At 57.4% G+C, this 17145-nt stretch overlaps 1 protein-coding gene and 1 long non-coding RNA gene across 4 annotated transcripts; one reads left to right on the top strand and one right to left on the bottom strand.

Annotated features, from left to right (window-relative positions):
- The first annotated feature begins 2601 nt into the window (after nucleotides 1–2601).
- On the top strand, nucleotides 2602–10659 carry AMOTL2 (angiomotin like 2). 3 transcript variants are annotated; one of them, XM_074546929.1, is made up of 10 exons: nucleotides 2602–2766; nucleotides 3710–4477; nucleotides 5733–5955; nucleotides 6448–6592; nucleotides 6734–6826; nucleotides 7450–7745; nucleotides 8206–8498; nucleotides 8616–8827; nucleotides 9098–9238; nucleotides 9417–10659. In XM_074546929.1, the coding sequence occupies exons 2-10, from the start codon at nucleotides 3798–3800 to the stop codon at nucleotides 9473–9475; spliced, it is 2142 nt and encodes a 713-aa protein (XP_074403030.1). In that variant the 5' UTR covers nucleotides 2602–2766; nucleotides 3710–3797; the 3' UTR covers nucleotides 9476–10659. The 3 variants fall into 3 exon arrangements, with proteins under 3 accessions (XP_074403030.1, XP_074403028.1, XP_074403029.1); XM_074546927.1 differs by having other exon boundaries at nucleotides 2604–2766; nucleotides 9083–9238; XM_074546928.1 differs by having other exon boundaries at nucleotides 2606–2766; nucleotides 9095–9238.
- Nucleotides 10515–14608, bottom strand: LOC141730133 (uncharacterized). Its single transcript, XR_012581589.1, has 2 exons — nucleotides 14508–14608; nucleotides 10515–13317 (listed from the first exon to the last, which is right to left on the bottom strand). It is a non-coding gene; the product is annotated as an uncharacterized LOC141730133 (long non-coding RNA).
- Between the last annotated feature and the right edge of the window lie 2537 nt (nucleotides 14609–17145).

Here is a 17145-nt window from a genome sequence, read left to right as displayed (position 1 = left end):
CAACTCCTGGCTGCACTCTGAATCCAGAGTTTGGGACACAAGAAGCAGGTACCTGGAGGGAGCTTTAGCAGGAAGATTGCCATGGAGAGGTTTGAGGGGTTCAGCATGGTCACAGGACACTGTCACTGGGGCTCAGTGGTCATGGGATGCTGTCACCAGTGTCACCATCTCCCTGGTGGAGATGGTGGAGATGGTGGAGATGTGCTGAGGCTGCAAACCTCCCCTCCATGCCAGGCACCTTCCTCTGCCCACAATGCCCCAGTTTTCCAGGCTCAGCACGGCCGAGGGCTGAGGCACTTTGGGAGCCTGAAGACAGCCGAGGTGATCTCATCCCACGAGTATTTTCTTGGCTCCCTCTCCCGGCTCCACCGCCTCGGCGATAAGGCTGGGCTGAGGTCAGTGGGAGGGTCTGGCATTGCGGAGCCGTGTGTCACCCCGCCCAGCCTGGGACACCGCGGCACCTGCGCTGCCTCCAGCCACGTCCTCGAGGCCCTGCCCCATCCTCCGGGATGCTCCACCTGGGAACAGGGTCCCTGCAGGCACCGAAAGGTGCCCCCACCACTGCCCCCAGGGCCGGCTGCTGTTTCACCTTCTCCTGGGAAAACCAAAAGGTTGAGGCTTTTCTTACCTCCAGTATTAGAAAGAAGGAGAGGAAACTCTTCAGATCACTTTTCAAAGAGTGTTATCAGCCCAGGAGGGGTTTCCTGCTGCCAGAAATAGAGCAGTGTTAAGATAGGAAGGGAAGCAGGGTGACACAGACATGGATAAGGCCAAGGGGACAAGCCAGGAGAGGAACACTGGGTGCTGGGGGAGCTGGGGTACTCCCTTGGAGCTCAGGTGGGAGCCCCATCCATCCAGGAAAGAGCAGGGCAGAGCCACTGCTGGGTCCTTTTGGAGATGCTGCTGCTGGGCTTGGTGTATTTGAGTGGTGCATCATCCATCCATCCATCCATCCATCCATCCATCCATCCATCCATCCATCCATCCATTAATCCATCCATCATCTATCCATCCATCCATCCATCCATCCATCCATCCATCCATCCATCCACCCATCCATCATCCATCCCTCCATCCATCCATCCATCTGTTTATCCATAGAATCACAGACTGGTTTAGGTCAAAAAGGACCTTAAAGCTCATCTTGTTCCACTCTCTGCCTGGGCCAGGGATACCTTCCACTAGACCACGTTTCTCCAAGTCCTGTCCGTCCATCCATCCATCCATCCATCCATCCATCCATCCATCCATCCATCCCAAGGTTCTGGGCCTAGTTTCCAGACTCTGCACATGCTTGGGGACAAAGGGACAGGTGCTGTGCTCTCGTCTCCTCCCCACACCAAACTAGACCCTCACTGGGGCTTCAGGGTGCCAATTCCCACATTTCAACCTTCATCCATGAGGATTTGACTTGTCACTGGCAAAACTGTTTCTTGAGGTTCCAGGTGCTCCTCTTCCTCCAAGTGCTGACCATTTCTCTGCATTTTCCTTCCATGCTCCCCTGCCTTTGAGTCTGGTGCCTGCTACACATTGGAGATTTATTTTCCCCCCATTTTTTGGGAGATAACCCAGAGGTAGTGAGCTGTGCCTGCAGCCCTGTGCCTGCTATTACACCCTTGGTTCCTCGGGGGTGATACCAGCGTGAGATGGAGCAGAAAAACAAGGAGATGAGGCTGGAGACCCCCATGTCCCCCTCCCAGATCAGCTTCCCGGCTCTGTGCCAGTCAGAAGATGCTTTTTGAGCTCCCTCAAAAGAATGGGAGCTTAATGTCCCGGAGCTAATAAGCAATTTTCCCCTGCACCTGCCTCTCCCCGCCGCCTCCCCTCCGGCCATCTGCCGTCTCTCTCGGGGCCTCTGGACTCTGCACCGGCAGCCTGGGGCTGGGATGGGGCTGGTGTTCCACTGCTTTGGGGCTGGGGGTGCTCAGTGTCCCCCCAGAGATGAGCCAGCGGGCTTTGAAGGGGGAGTTCAGCCCCTGAATCCCTGTGTGCCCCCAGGGAAGGGGGTGGCAGAGCCCAAAAGGGGAAACCGAGGCTGGGAGAGCAGCAGGGGACACGCAAAGGTGCCGAGGCAGACACGAGCTGGCCGGAATTGCTGCATCCACAGGGAGCTGGCATCCCCAAACAGAGGGGGTGTGAGGATGGAGGACACAGGGAGGGAGGAATGCAAGGAGAGGGATGTGAAGAGGGGATGCAAGGAGGGGGGATGCGAGATGGGGGGTGCAAGAAGTGAGATGTGAAATACAAAGAGGGGGACATAAGGAGAGGGATGTGAGGAGGGGGATGTGAGGAGGAAGGCACGAGGAGGAATGTGAGGTGGGGAATGAGAGGACAGGGGTGTGAGGTGGGGGATGTGAAGGGGGGATGTGAGAAGGAGGATGCAAGGAGAGAGACACAAGGAAGGGGGATGAGAGGAGGGGGGATGCGAGGACAGAATGCGAGGCAGGGGGGATGCGAAGAGGGGGGATGCGGGAAGGGGGGGCCCGAGGGGGCAGAGCAGATGGGGCCGGCAGGCTCGGGGTTGCCCCGGCCCCGCAGACAAAGGCTGGGGCAGATTTACGGCCCGGGACAGCTGGCGGGCAGAGCCGCCCCCCCGGCCGCAGCTGCCGCTCCCGCTCCCGGCCGCGCTGCTGCGCCGGCGGCGGCCCCGGGGCGGAGCGGGGCGGGACCGGCCCCGCATTCCGGGCATAGCAGAGCCCGGCCCGGCCCTCGCGGCCCCGGAACGCTCAGAGCCGCCGCAGCACCGCTCCGCTCCGCCATGCCACGGTGAGTTCTGCCATCGGGACCCCCGACGGGCACCGGGGAACCCCGGCACCGGGAATTCCCCAACACCGGGACCCCCCGACCGGCACCGAGATCTCCCGAGCGGTATCGAGACCCCCCAGCACCGGGAATTCCCCGGTACTGGCACCCCCCCCCCCTGCACAGGGAACCCCTCTAGCACTGGGACGCCCCCGACCGGGATCGGGACCCCCGAGCGGCACAGGGACCCCCCCGGCACGGGGATGCCCCTGGGGAAAGGACGCTCCCCAGCACCGGGAATTCCCCAGCAGGGATCGGGACCTCCCTCGGCACCGGGACCCACCCGGCCCAGCAATCCCGGGAACGAGACCCCCTTGGATCGAGATCCTCCCGGCCGGGGCTGGGACTCTGACCGGGATCGGACCCCCCTGGCCCAAGGAAGGGCCCAGCCGGGACTGGGATCCCCCCACGGGAAAAGGACGGCCCCCAGCTCCCAGAACCGGCACTCTTCTCCTTGGGACCGGGACTCGCCTCTTCCCCTCCGGCACTTGGACCGTCCCGGGGAAAAGACCCTCTCCCATGCCGGATCCACCCCCAGGGACTGGGAACCCTCCTGGAACCCTCCCAAACGGGACCGGAACATTCCTCCATCCCCCGCGGAAAAATCCCAGGACCCTCACCGGGACTGGGATACCTCTGCAAGTCCAGGGGACCTCCGTGTCCAGGGATGGGGGGTCCTATCCATCTCCCAGTGCCCGGTCCCGTGGGGCCGCTTTATCCCCCGCTTTATCCCGGGCCATGAGGGACCGGGTGGAGCCAGCCCCAGGTACGATGCCGGTGCTGGGCTGCTTCAGTGCCGCCACGGACACGTCCGGGCTGGATTCCTGGCAAACAACCCCGTGTCCATCAGGATCCGGACCGTCCTGCCCCGGCTGCCTCCCAACAATCCCGTTTCTCCCTGCCGCAGGTGTCTCGGCGTGCCCAGTCGCTGTTGAGGTCCCCCGGGACTCCCCTCGTCGGGTGGAATCGTGGCTCTGCCGCCGGCACGGACGGACATGAGGACGGCGGAGGACTCGAACGGCACGGTGCTGCACCGGCTGATCCAGGAGCAGCTGCGCTATGGGAATCTCACGGAGAACCGCACTCTGCTGGCCATCCAGCAGCAAGCCCTGCGCGGCGGCGGCGGCGGCGCCGGCAGCCCCCGCTCCTCCCTGGAGAGCCTGAGCCCCGAGGAGAGCCAGATGGTGCAGCAATCCACGCGGCAGGAGCCGCAGGGCCAGGAGCATCACTCCGACCACGTCTACCTGGAGAACAGCGTCTACCGGCTGTGCCCGCCCAAGGGCGAGGAGCTGCCCACCTACGAGGAGGCCAAGGCGCATTCCCAGCTGCTGGCATCGCAGCGCGGAGCGGGGATGCGGGCCGAGAGCGGCGCCCGGCGCCCCGACGAGGGGCTCAAGGAGCTGAAGCACGGCCACGTGCGGTCGCTGAGCGAGCGGCTCATGCGGATGTCGCTGGAGAGGAACGGGGCCAAGGCGCAGAGCCCCATCAGCGCGTCGCACAGCTTCCCGCAGCTCTCCCGGCAGCTCGTCCCCCTGCGCGGGCAGCAGCCCGAGGGCACGGAGCCGCGGGGACCGCCCCCGGAGTATCCCTATGTCATCCCTGCCCAGGATGCTTACCTGGCTGAGCCCCGAGCCTGCTCCCGGGAAGGTCCTGCATTTCAGCATCCTGACATCAGGTAAAGCTGTGGCCCCTGGTCTCTGCTTTTGGATGCCTCTCAGGGATGTTCGGGATGGATGCTTGGAAGGGCAGTGGGGGTGCAGAACAGCTGCTTTTGTCCTCACTGGCCCACGCCTGCTGGGAGCCCCCCACTCTGCTCCTGTCCCCAGCTCCCCCAGCTGGGCTTTTCCAACCAGTGGAGAAAATCCCATTCCCACAGCAGACCCTGCCTCCTCCCCATGCACCCAAAGGAGCTGGGGGTAACTTAGGGAATAATCCAGGAGCTGGAAGCAGCCCAGTAAACAGCTAATTGTGGAATAGGTATGGGGCAGGGTGGAAAACAAATATGCTCCCTGCTCCACGGAAAAGCCATGCCATGGTCCTGAGCTGGGAATGTCCATGATACTTGGAATTGCTGCTGAGCAGAGCCTGGGCTGGTGCCAGGTGGTCTGTGGTCCCTTTGGCAGCTCAGTGCCTCTGGCAAAGCCCCAGGGTGACCGTGAGATGGACATCTGGGGGTCCAGGCATTGCCTGGAATTTGAGGAGGACTGGAAACAACCTCTTCCAGTGTGGAAAATGATGGGAAGAAGGGAACTGTTGGCTCAATGTGAGGACACACTGCTCCCAGCCCTGCTGATCTATCCAGGCAGAGAGCGATAGCATCTCCAGCAGGAAAACCTTCTCCTTGCAGGGAACAAAGAGGGGAAGGGGAGCTGTGGGGAAGATGTATTTATTCTTCCTTGCTCCTATATCATCCCGCAGGAATGCAGCCCTTGGCGGGCAGCCCGCGGGGGAGCGCAGCGGGGCCGGGCCCTGCTCAGGGATTCCAGCAGGGATGGTGAGCTGGGATGCTGGAGCAGTGGCACAAGGGGCAGCCAGGCTGGCCTGGCTTCTCTGAATATAAAAAGGACACATCCACAGTTTGGCAGTGAGGGCCTATGTCAGGAGTCCTTGCTTTGCACAGAAAATGAGGAAAATGCTGGCTTCCAAGGTGCATCCTATGCCAGGCTGCCTGCAGCATTCCCAGCAAAAGAGGGACCTGGAGGGTTGGGAGCCCATCCAGACCCACTGGCCAGGTGCTGGAGGGGTCAAGCCAAGGCATCCCTGCAAGATGGGAGGTGTGGTTAGAGAGTGAGCCCTTTCTAGCTCTAAAAAGCAGGATAGGCACTTCCACCTCCTTTGAGGTGACACCAGCACGTGCCTGATGGGATGCTGGCGCTGCAGCCAGCTCTCCCACCCTGCCCACCCTGACGCCCCCTCCTGGCTCTCCGCAGGGTGCTGCCCACCTCGGTGCCAGCCGCGTTCCTGCCGCTGTGCCCGGGCGCGCTGGCTCCGGCGGGCGTGGAGGCGCTGGTCAGCGCGCAGGCCGTGTCGGCCGGCAGCCGCCTGGCCCGGGCCGACGCCGTCCTGCGGGACAACGAGAGGCTGCAGCGGGACAACGAGAGGCTGCGGCGGGAGCTGGAGAGCTGCGCCGAGAAGGCGAGCCGCATTCAGAAGGTAAAGGAATGGTGGCAGCTTCTTCGCGTGTGCCTCCTGCCCGCGGCGATGCTCGAGCAGCTGCTGCTGTGAAAATTCACCCCCTTTAGTGATTAAATCCTTTCTCCTCCTCCCTCTGGCGGCTCGTTCCCCTCGGAGCAGCTGCAGCACGGCAGCCGGGGTTGGGGAGAAGGAGCCCATTCTCCAGTGACCCTCTCCCTCCGCCTGTCCCCCCATCCCGGCCGCCACAGAAAGCCCTTTGTGTGCCCGTCTACAAGGGGCGGCTGTTCCCCGTGGCTGGGCTGTGGCAGAGCCAAAATTCTGTGGAGAAACTCTTCCATAAGAGAAAATATGAAAAAAATCAGTTTTTCCCTCAAAACAGTGCACTTGGGGTGCACTGAGCTCCTCTGGCAGCTCAGGTTGGGCTGAGCACCCTGACTGGGCTTTGGCTGGCATCTGCCTTTCCTCATTCCATGAATATCTAACCTTGGCTTGTCCCTTACTCCGCCCCAGCTGGAGAGCGAGATCCAGCGCATCTCGGAGGATTACGAAAACCTCGTCAAGGCGTCTTCCAAGCGGGAAGCCTTGGAGAAAGCCATGAGGAACAAGAGGGATTGTGAGATGCGACGGCTGCAGGATTTCAACCGAGACCTGAAAGGTGAGGCACCCTCTGTGTCCCCCTCCCTGTGGGTGTTTTGTGTCCCCCAGCTGTTTCCATGGGAAACCAGGCTTTTCCCCCTTCTTCCAGCCAAAACCTTGTATTTAAATCTTAATTGAGGTTTTTTTTGTTTTGGATCAGAGAGGTTGGAATCGGCGAACAGGCAGCTGGCTAGCAAGAACCAGGAAAACCAGGAGAGCAACCAGGGCAGCGTGGCCAAACTCCTGGCACAGAGTAAGTCCCGGGGGATGGACACCCATCCCTGCCCGGCTCCCCGGGCATCTGCGAGCAGGGCTCGGCTGCAGGAGGAGGAGGCGGGTGTCCGGCGGCAGCTCTAGCCCTTCCCCAGGGAGGATGGAGCAGTTCTTGGCGCTGGACTCGAGCCATTAATCCCGGCGGCCGGCCGGCGGCGTGACCCGCATTCCCCACATTCCTGCCGCGGCTCCGGCTCTTCCAGCACCGAGCCCGCACTCCCGCCCCACGCCAGCCCCGGCCGTTCTCTCCCTCCTCCCTCCTGCACTTCGTAGCCATGACAGCCTGGGCTTTTTTTGGGGCAAATGTGGTTAAATTTTAGCAGAGAGATGTGATACTCGTGTTAGTAGGAAGAATTCCATGCCCGTCCCTAAGGTGGCTGGTTTCACACCAGGCAGGTCTCACCCTTCCTGAGATAAAATTTAGGCAAGAATGTGGAGGCTTCTGGCCATCTGCCCAAGCGGCTGGAATGCCCCTGACCCCCATTTGATAGAAGATCTGGAGGAAGGGCTGGCATTGCCAGATGTGGGGAAGCAAAGAATCCCCACTGTGCTTCACAGCCGTAGGGAAGAGGAATATCTGATATTTGTGGGGTTGCCTTTCAGGCTACGAGCACCAGCAGGAGAAGGAGAAGCTGGAGCGGGAGGTGTCCCTGTTGCGCAGCGCCAACGAGGACCAGCGGCGGCGGGCAGAGCTGCTGGAGCAGGCGCTGGGCAGCGCCCAGGCGCGGGCGGCCAAGGCAGAGGCCGAGCTGCGGAAGAAGCGAGCCTACGTGGAGAAGGTGGAGCGGCTGCAGGCAGCCCTGGGGCAGCTCCAGGCCGCCTGCGAGAAGCGGGAGCAGCTGGAGCTGCGGCTCCGCACCCGCCTGGAGCAGGAGCTGAAGATGCTGCGGGCTCAGCAGGTGGGTGCTGGCAAGGCTGTGACGGTGCTCAAAGGGGTCTTAGGATGAGGGAAGAGATGAGGATCTGACTCCATGTTTGATTTGTTATTTTATGATATATATTATATTAAAACTATATTAAAAGAATAGAAGAAAGGATTTTATCAGAAGGCTAGCTAAGAATGGCAAAAGAAAGAATGATAACAAAAATTTGTGCCTCAGACTCTCTGTCCGAGTTAGGTCACTGTGATTGGCCGTTAATTAGAAACAGCTAACATAGGCCAATCAAAGATCCACCTGTTGCATTCCACAGCAGCAGATAACCGTTGTTTACATTTTGTTCTCAAGAGGAAAAATGTTAAAAAAAAGATTTTCCATAAAAGATGTCTGTGACACGCGGTGGGTCCAGCAAGGCACGGCAGGTGCTGCCTGCCCCCAGCACCTCCTCATCCTCACTGGGGCTCTGTTTTGGCCGTTGCAGAGGCAGGCGGGCATGGCCAGCGGGGGGACGCCGGAGCTGAGTGCCCACACGCTGTCGGAGCAGCTGAGGGAGAGGGAGGAGAAGATCCTGGCGCTGGAGGCCGACATGACCAAGTGGGAGCAGAAGTACCTGGAGGAGTGCACCATGCGCCAGTTCGCCATGGACGCTGCGGCCACGGCGGCCGCGCAGCGCGACACCACCCTCATCAGCCACTCGCCACGGCACTCCCCCAACAGCAGCTTCAACGAGGACCTGCTCCTGGCCAGCCACAAGCACCAGGAGATGGAGAACAGGTTAGTCCCACCTTGCCAGAGGTGTTTGGACCCCATCAAATTTTTGGTTGGACAGTGTCTGGGTCCTCCTCTTCCCATCCAGCTCCTCTTTCAGCTTCTGCCTTTCCTTCTCTCCAGGTTAAAAGCCCTTCATGCCCAAATCCTGGAGAAGGATGCTGTCATCAAGGTCCTGCAGCAGCGCTCACGGAGGGACCCCAGCAAAGCCCTTCAGGGCTCCCTGCGGCCGGCCAAATCCGTGCCCTCCATCTTCGCTGCCTCCGCCGCCCCGAGCTGGCCAGGGGCCGGCCAGAGTGACCGCTCATCCGAGAGCAGCTCCCATGGCAGCACAGGTAAATAGGGACACCTGCCCACTCCCTGCCTTCATTTGGCGCTGGGGACCTGCTTGCAATTTTCTCCTGTGGTTTTGGAGTTGGAGAGCCTGGGGAGGGGTGATTACTCCAGGATCAGCCAGCAATCACAGAATGGTTTGAGTTGGAAGGGACCTTTAAGCTCATCTTGTTCTACCCTCTTCTGTGGGCAGGGACAACTTCCACTGTCTAATCTGGCCTTAAAAACTCGAATCCCTTGCCTTGAATCCCTAACAGAGTCTCCTCCAGCAGGCAAAGCCACCGTTGAAGGGACAGCAGTGTCCACTGCCCTTCCCCTGCCATCCCACTCCAAGCACGGCAGCAAGGACGGCAGCACGCAGACAGACGGAGCGGCCGGGAGCAGTGAGCAGGGCGAGGGCACCACAGTGCTGGGTGAGTCCCCCTGGATGGCACGGGGCAGGGAGTTTGGATGGCCCAGCATGTGGGGTTAGCATCCCTGGGATGGGCTTTGCACAAAATCAGCAATTTTTAAAGGCATTTTTGAGGCCCCAGTTGAGTTGGGTGGGTTCGAATCCCTGCGAATCCCTGTAAATCCTTTCTTTCTTTGCAGAGAGCTCGGCCGCTGCTAGAGCCCTGGACCTGTCTGACATGGTGGAGATCCTGATTTAAGGCCACCCAGGGCTGCATGGTGGCCTCTCCACCCCTCCTGCCAGCATGCTGGGATGGAGAAGTGTCTGGGAAGGAGGGGCCGAGCCGGGAGCTCAGCGCTGTCCTCTTGGTCTCGGCAGTGACTCCAGGATGTGGCAGGGTCCCTCCTGCCAGCATGTTGGGATGGAGAAGCGTCTGGGAAGGAGGGGCCGAGCTGGGTGCTCAGCAGTGTCCCCTCGTCTCAGCAGTGACTCCAGGATGTGGCAGGGTCACTGTCCCCTCAGTGCCCACACAGGTCCCTGGCTGCGCAGGGCGCGCTGGAGCCCAGGGACCCTGCGGTGGCTCCATCCCAACTTCATCTCCATCCCAGCTCCCACTTCTGGTCTTGGCCATCTGCACCCAGCCAGGTGCTTGGCTTCCAGCTGCAGGATCCCTCTCTGATGGCCCGAACTGTACCCACAAGCTGAACTCTCTGCACGAGGGCAGAGCTGGGAGGGATCCTCTGCGCGTCCCATCCACCACCCGGATCCACGTGGCCAAGCCAAGCACTGGGAGCACCAAACTCCCATCACCTGCGTCCTGCCAGTCATGGGCTTTGTGATGGGGTGATGGTGAAGCAAAAATGACAATGGAGGGGATGAAGGGTGGAGGAAAAGTGGAGGTGAAAGGCTCTGAGGATGGAGGCAGTGGGATGTGCCACTCTTCTCCTGGCTCTGTCCCCTGGCTACTGGCAGCTGGCTTCTGCTTGTAGCCAGTGCCAACATCCTGCTCCTTGGAGCTTCCCATCCTTGCCCTTCATGTAAATATATATATTTTTCTTTATTTCTTTCCCCTTTCAACATGTGCATTTGCTGGCCAACTGCATTTTTTATTTTTCTCTCCCCAGACACGTAAAAAATGCGTTCGGTTCTCGTGCATTGTTTACAAAATGGAAAAGAAACAAAAAATTATGAAAGAGGAAAAAAGACCCCAAACCCCATGACTTAATATATTTTATATTAATATTGGTATTTCTTTTTAAGTATTTTTTTCGTGCTGTGAACTTTTTTTCCTGCCAAAGACGACAAGTTCTCGTTTGTGCGTTTTAAGTTATCTTTAAGTATTTAAACATAAACCTGGCTGTTTCGTTATGCCACCCTATACCGAGATTGCTGTAGCATTCCACTTGGTATAACAATATTTTAATAAAAAAACCCAAATATTGATCTGTGGATTCTCTTTTTTTTCCATGCAATGCAGAGAGATGGATGTGCCACCAGGGGAAGAGGGTCTGGGAGTGCTGACCTCCTGGTTCACATGTCCTTCCTAGCTCCTCAGGGCAGAGATTTGGGGTGCAACTGCATGGAAGAGGGGAAAAATGCTCAGGAGGATTTCTGCATTCCCCAAGATCCCTTTGGGATCTCATTGCCCTCATCTTCATGGGGGGAAAAGGATGGAGTTGCCTAAAAGTGTTGATGTGGTTTCCTTCCTGCCTTGGCATCCCTGTATCCCTGTATCCTTGGTTTCTGCATCCTCATGACCCTGCATCCCTGTGTCCTCCATCCTTGCACCCTGCTGTCCTTGATCCCTGCATCCCATAACTGCATCCTGATGGGCTCCTCCTCTTCCTCACAAAACCCCTTCCTGCCCTCCTCAGCCCTTGCCACATGGAAAACTGTTTAAAAGACTCTCTGATGTCTTCCAGCGTGGATGGACCTGGTCTCCAAGCTCTCCTTGGCTTTGTCACCAATTTCCAAGCCCTTCCCACTCTGCCTGGCTCCTTGATCTTCTGGAAGACCAGAAGTTTTTCAGATGCTGGACTTTTATTTTCTGATAAATGTGGTGTTAATGCTTCCCAGGGAACATCCCTGGGGACTCTGCCATCTCCAGCCAGGCCAAGGCTTTCCCTTTGTGCCACCCCTTGGCATTAACTGGGAGCTCATCTTTGTTATCCTGCTGTCCCTGGGGACCAGGAGCTCCTGTGCTGTGCAAAGTTGTTTAGCTTGGATTATGTGGAACAGCAGCATCAGAAATCAGTTTTGCTGCCAGCTCTTACATGGAACCATGGAATCATTTAGGTTGGAAAAGCACTTCAAGATCATCAAGCCCAACTGTTAACCCAGCACTGCCAAAGCCACCACTAAACCATGCCCCCAAGCACCACATCCACATGTTTTTCAACACTTCCAAGGATGGTGATTCCATCCCTTCCCTGGGCAGGATGCCTTAGGACTCCATTGAGGATCACTGGTCTTGGGGGGACAGTGATGCTGAATCCCAGCTGAGCCCCATTCCATTCAGGAATCTGGAAGAAGTATGGCTAAAAATTGAAAATTTGGGTCTTTCTATGGCTGTGGGACAGGTCTCTATCCCTGAGGAGCAGGTTAGGGAGGCATGGAGCAATGTGAAGCTTGGAGCAGGGATCCTCCTATGCACCAATGGCTTCTCCTGGGTGTTGTGAGCAGGGAAATCAGCTCTGCCTATGCAGAAGGCTGAAAAGGACCCTGAAACGGGGCCAGGGATGGGAAGAACGGGGTGGGAAGCTCACAGGGAACTGCTGAGGTTGGGAATATATCTGGGGGATCCTGGTGGCCTCCAGCCAGGGCTGTACCTGCCCTGCCTCCCCCAGCTCCCGCCGCTCCAGAGCCGGGAAGGCCGGCAGCATTCCTGGCATACCACAGCTCTCACACCCCGTGCTTTATTTACCCAAATCCGGATGCAGAGTGGCCTGGCTGCAGGTCTGGCTGTTTGCAGGGAGCTTTCTGAGACCAGGGATTCAGGGAATGGGCTCCTGTTGAGAGCTTTGCCCGTTGATCCTCACCCCCCAGGGTTCTTAGCCTCTAGCAGTCAGAAAAAAACACAAAGCCCACCTGTGGGTACAGGAATTGGGTTGTAGGGAGAGAATTCCTAAATCCAGAAGGTAGACAGGAGGTCCCAGCTCCTCCAGCCACACTTTTCGAGGAGCTGTGTGCTTTGGTAGGGATGCTGTTCAGCCAGAGCAACATCCCAAAGGAGCTGCACACCTTGGCCATGGAAGCTGCTGTGGGGGTGGGTTATCACCTGCTCTGTCCCACAGGCATTTCCGTCTGCCCTTCCCACTCTGTCTCCCTGGATTTCACCATCAGCATTACCTGGGCCCACTGTCCTTTATCCCATGTTTGTCCTTTATCCCATGTTTGTCCTTTATCCCGTGTCTGTCCTTTATCCCATGTCCCTGTCACCATGGCACAGCTGAAACACCAGGTGGGAGCCAAACCTCCTGCTGCCATCTCTGTGATCTCTGTGTCCTTGATCCTTGTGTCCCTGCAGCCCTGTGTCCTTCTGTTTCTGTGTCCTTCATTCTCCATCCCTGTATCCCTGCATCCTGTCTAGGACACAGAGATCCCATGCCCTGGCAGGGGGTGCTGGAGGTGCCTGCAGAGCTGCTGGCTGGGTCCATGACACTCCTCCTGTCATCCTCATCCACATCCCTGGAGAGACAGGGAAGGGCCAGCAGGCTGTGCTCCAAGTGTCACTTTAGTGGCTTTGGGTGGGCAGCAGCTCTTGTGGCTGACAGGGAGATGGCTCTGCTGCTCCAGGGCTGTCTGGGGAGTTCTGGTCCCTCTGTGGTCACAGTGGGCTGGGACAAGGCCAAGCATTTCCTTGGGGCTCCCTGGCTGTCCACCAAGCCCCATTCCCAGGCAGGAGCACCTCATTGCCTTGGTGCCACACCACTGCAGCCTCTCTGCAGCTGTGGTTCCTGCTTTTCCTCATTTCTCTTTGGAGAACATTGGAACTTGGTCCTTGGAGCATCCTTGAATTTTGCATGTCCTTTGTGGGCCCTGGTTTCTCCTCCTCACCTCCTCATGCATTCCCACTCCTTTTCCATGTGCTGAATGCTAGAGCTGAATGGGGAAAGACAGGCCCATCACACTCTATGGAAAACTTTAAAAATCAAAATAATCCTCACCAGAATTTGAGAGAAAGGGAATTTCACCCCCCCATTCCAAATAATCCTGATCCTGGTGGGGGAAGCCTGCCAAGGCTGTGGGCCAGCCCTGCAGCCTCTTCCCAGCAAACCAGTCAGGCAAACCAGGCGCTTTCTCTCGCCTCAAGTCCCGGCTTGCTCGTTGGACCGGCAGGAATGAAGCTCTCCCCGCTGGTCCTGCTGAACCCTTCCCTTCCCCCTCCCTCCCTCTCTCATTCCCCCCCCCCCCCGCCTTTCCCCGAGGTCCCCCAGGCTTCCAGGCTCCTCTCTGTGTCCAGAGCTTGTTGGGGGGTGCCCCCCAGGCTTTCTTCTGCCAGAGGGTCAACGCTCCCTTCCCGAATTCCTTTCATCGGGATTTGCATTCCATTGCAGAATGAGCCACCCCGAGGTGTCACCTCCCTTCAGAGCACCAGCATGTCTTGATTTCTGCATTCTCCTGGCCCTGCACCCCTCTCTATTCAATCTCTGTACCCTGTGTCCTCAGTCCTGGCACCCCTGTCCCCCTGGCTTCCCATGACCCTGCCAGGGGGTGGCTGGAGATGCCTGCTGTGCATTGGAGGTGCCTCTGTGGCAGGGATGGGATGGGATGGGATGGGATGGGATGGGATGGGATGGGATGGGATGGGATGGGATGGGATGGGATGGGATGGGGGTTGGTATTTAGGGGTTGGCCATGGCACCCTCTGGGACGCTCCATTCACTTGGAGCATATTCCAGCTTGGGAGCTCCCTCCCCATCATCCCCAGCCCCAGGGCCACCTGAAACCCTTCCTCCAGGACCCTTGGGAGGTGGGGACTGTCCAGGTGTCACAGTGGGGCTGCCCAGCTCCTGCTCTCACAAAAGCAGGATTTGCTTTGCTGGGCTCAGCAGCAGCGATCGGAGCCGCGGTGAATTCCTCATTCCTGTTCCCTGCGCTGTGCTGCCTGCCTGCCATCTTTGCATGCAAACAGTAAACAGGCTGTTATTATCCTGGATGCTTTGAATAACTGCGGCTATTTTTTCTCTTCCCAGTATTCTAAAAAGGCAAAAAATTCCCTGCGGTTTCTGAGTCAATTTTTTTTTTTCTTCCCTCGCTCTCTTTTCTTTCCTTCCCACCACCTCTGTGACCTTGAAAAACCAGGCGGATGAGCTCCCCGGCTGTCTGCGCTCGCACCCGCTCCCCGAGCCGCTCCCGCTGCTCCCCGTGGCCGGCAACCACGGGATTCGGGGCTGAGCCTGGAGGTGGCGCAGCGCTGGGCAGGCGTCTTGCTCATCTCCTTCCCTGCAGGAGGAGCTAGGGATGCTCAGGGAGGTGTTGGGGATGCCAGAGGAGCTTGGGGGTGCTTGAGGAGCTGGGAATGCTGGAGGTGCTGCAGGTGCTGGGGATGCTTGAGGAGCTGGGGATGCTGGAGGTGCTGGGGATGCCTGAGGAGGATGAGGATGCTGGAGGTGCTCAGGATGTTGGAGGCTTTTGGGATGCTGGAGGTGCTGAGGATGCCCAAGGATGCTGGGGATGCTTGAGGAGCTGGGAATGCTGAAGGCACTGGGGATGCTGGAGGTGCTGGGGATGCTGGAGGTGCTGGGGATGCTTGAGGAGCTGGGAATGCTGGAGGCACTGGGGATGCCACAGGAGGATGGGAATGCTGAAAGCACTGGGGATGCTGGAGGTGCTGGGGATGCTGGAGGTTTTGGGGATGCTGGAGGTGTTGGGAATTCTTGAGGAGCTGGGAATGCTGAAGGCACTGAGGATTCTGGAGGTGCTGGGGATGCTTGAGGAGGGGGATGCTGGAGATACTGGGGATGTTGGAGATGCTCAGGATGTTGGAGGGTCCTGGGACGCTGGAGGTGCTGGGGATGCCAGAGGAGGATGAGGATGCTGATGGCACTGGGGGTTCTGGAGGTACTGGGGATATTGGAGGTGCTGGGGATGCTGGAGGTGCTGGGGATGCTGGAGGCACAGGTGGGGGTGGCTCAGGTGGGTGCAGCTCACACGGACATCTGGGACAGAGGCATGGGATGCTGCCTCCTCAATTGGCATCCCCAGGAACTGGAAGGTTTGTCCAGGGATGGTGTGGGAAGGTGGGAGCTGAGAGGGCCATGAGAACAGCCTGACCATCCAGGCCTTGCAGGGAGCAGGCCTTCCCTCCACAGGTCCCCTGACAGGTCTGAGACTCCTTCCTTCCCATTTCTGCATTCTCATCCTCCCTTGGAAAACTTTCCCTGGACCAGGGCCAAGGAGAAGGGAAGGGAAGGGAAGGGAAGGGAAGGGAAGGGAAAGGGAAAGGGAAAGGGAAAGGGAAAGGGAAAGGGAAAGGGAAAGGGAAAGGGAAAGGGAAAGGGAAAGGGAAAGGGAAAGGGAAAGGGAAAGGGAAGGGGAAGGGGAAGGGAAGGGGAAGGGGAAGGGAAAGGGAAGGGGAAGGGGAAGGGGAAGGGGAAGGGAAGGAAAATCCTGTTAGATCTAATGTTTTGTTATTTTTTTTGGTTGCTTGGCTGAGTTTGGCAGCAGCAGGAAAATGTGAGAGGTTTGTGGCAGGTCCTGGCACACAGGGCTGGGTGCAGCATGGAGTGAAGGGCAAATCCCTGGGATGATGTGGGATGATGGGCCATGTCCCACTACAGGATGCTGCAGCATGCTCTGGAATAATATCTGGAGGGAACCAGGGATTAATTAACTGGATGGAGCAAAACTGTGGTCATTAGAAGCTCATTTGGAAGCAAAGGGGCTTGGAAAGGGCACTTCCTCAGCTGGAGGGGAAACGACATCCAGCTGCAGGAGATGGAGATGGCTGCAGCCATCACCACAGGCAGGGAAAGCCTTTAAAACCCACCCAGCTTCATTCCCCAGGTCTCTCTCTCCCAGTACAGAGTCACTGCACACTAATGCTGCTCAGCCCATTTAGAGTGAAACTTCAGTTTCAAGTGTTTTCTCATACAGAAGTGCCTTGGGGTGTTTTGGTTATTTTTTTTCTTTTTCTTTTTTTTTTTTTTTTTTTTTTTTAATTAAAAAAAAACTTGTCTTCTTCCTTCCAGGAAAAATTGGATGTTTGGTTTCTCTGCCCACTGCAGGGGAAACATTTCATTGTGATTTTCCTTTCCTCTCCTCCCCCCTTTGGAGCTGAAACTCTTCTGAATAAACAAGCATTTAAGAATGTGTGTTGGTTAAAGAAAGAGAAGGGGCCCATATCCCACTTTCCCAGAAAATCACAGAAACATTGAATTTTCGGGAAAACATTTGGCTTCAGGCCAAAGGAAAGTTTTAACTCCTGACACTTGAAACTGTATATGTACAAATTTTCCTTGAAACATGGTGAGAGGGAGAATCACTTTCCTTGAATTTCCTAATTTTTCATTCGAGAAAGCTGGAGAATAATAATAAAAAAAAATCTCCAAGTTTCAGGGAGAAAAACACAAACAGAGAAAGGCAGAATGTGAATTTTGGCCTTGATGGAAAATGACACAGCCTGGAAAATATTCCCACCCGCATTTTTACAGCCTTAAAGTGCGATCCTGGATTTTTTTTCTTTTTTTTTTTTCTTGCATAGGGTCCAGCATGAAGTAACTCTACCCAGCCTAGAGCTCCCATGGCATGTCCCAGGAATTTGTAAGCAATGCTGTATTTGCAGAGTAAACAGGGGTCGGGACAGAGGGTAGGTCAGGGCCACGTGTGTGCAGAGCCTCTGGAGAGCAGCTCCTGCCACTTTTGGGAAGGGAGGGCAAGCCCCCACCACCCTGACTGGCCATCCTGGAACTCCAGGCATGTCTTGGA

This window comes from Zonotrichia albicollis, chromosome 9 (assembly GCF_047830755.1).
Source record: "Zonotrichia albicollis isolate bZonAlb1 chromosome 9, bZonAlb1.hap1, whole genome shotgun sequence".
NCBI classification, from domain to species: domain Eukaryota; kingdom Metazoa; phylum Chordata; class Aves; order Passeriformes; family Passerellidae; genus Zonotrichia; species Zonotrichia albicollis.
This window is presented reverse-complemented; position numbering and strand designations above follow the sequence as displayed.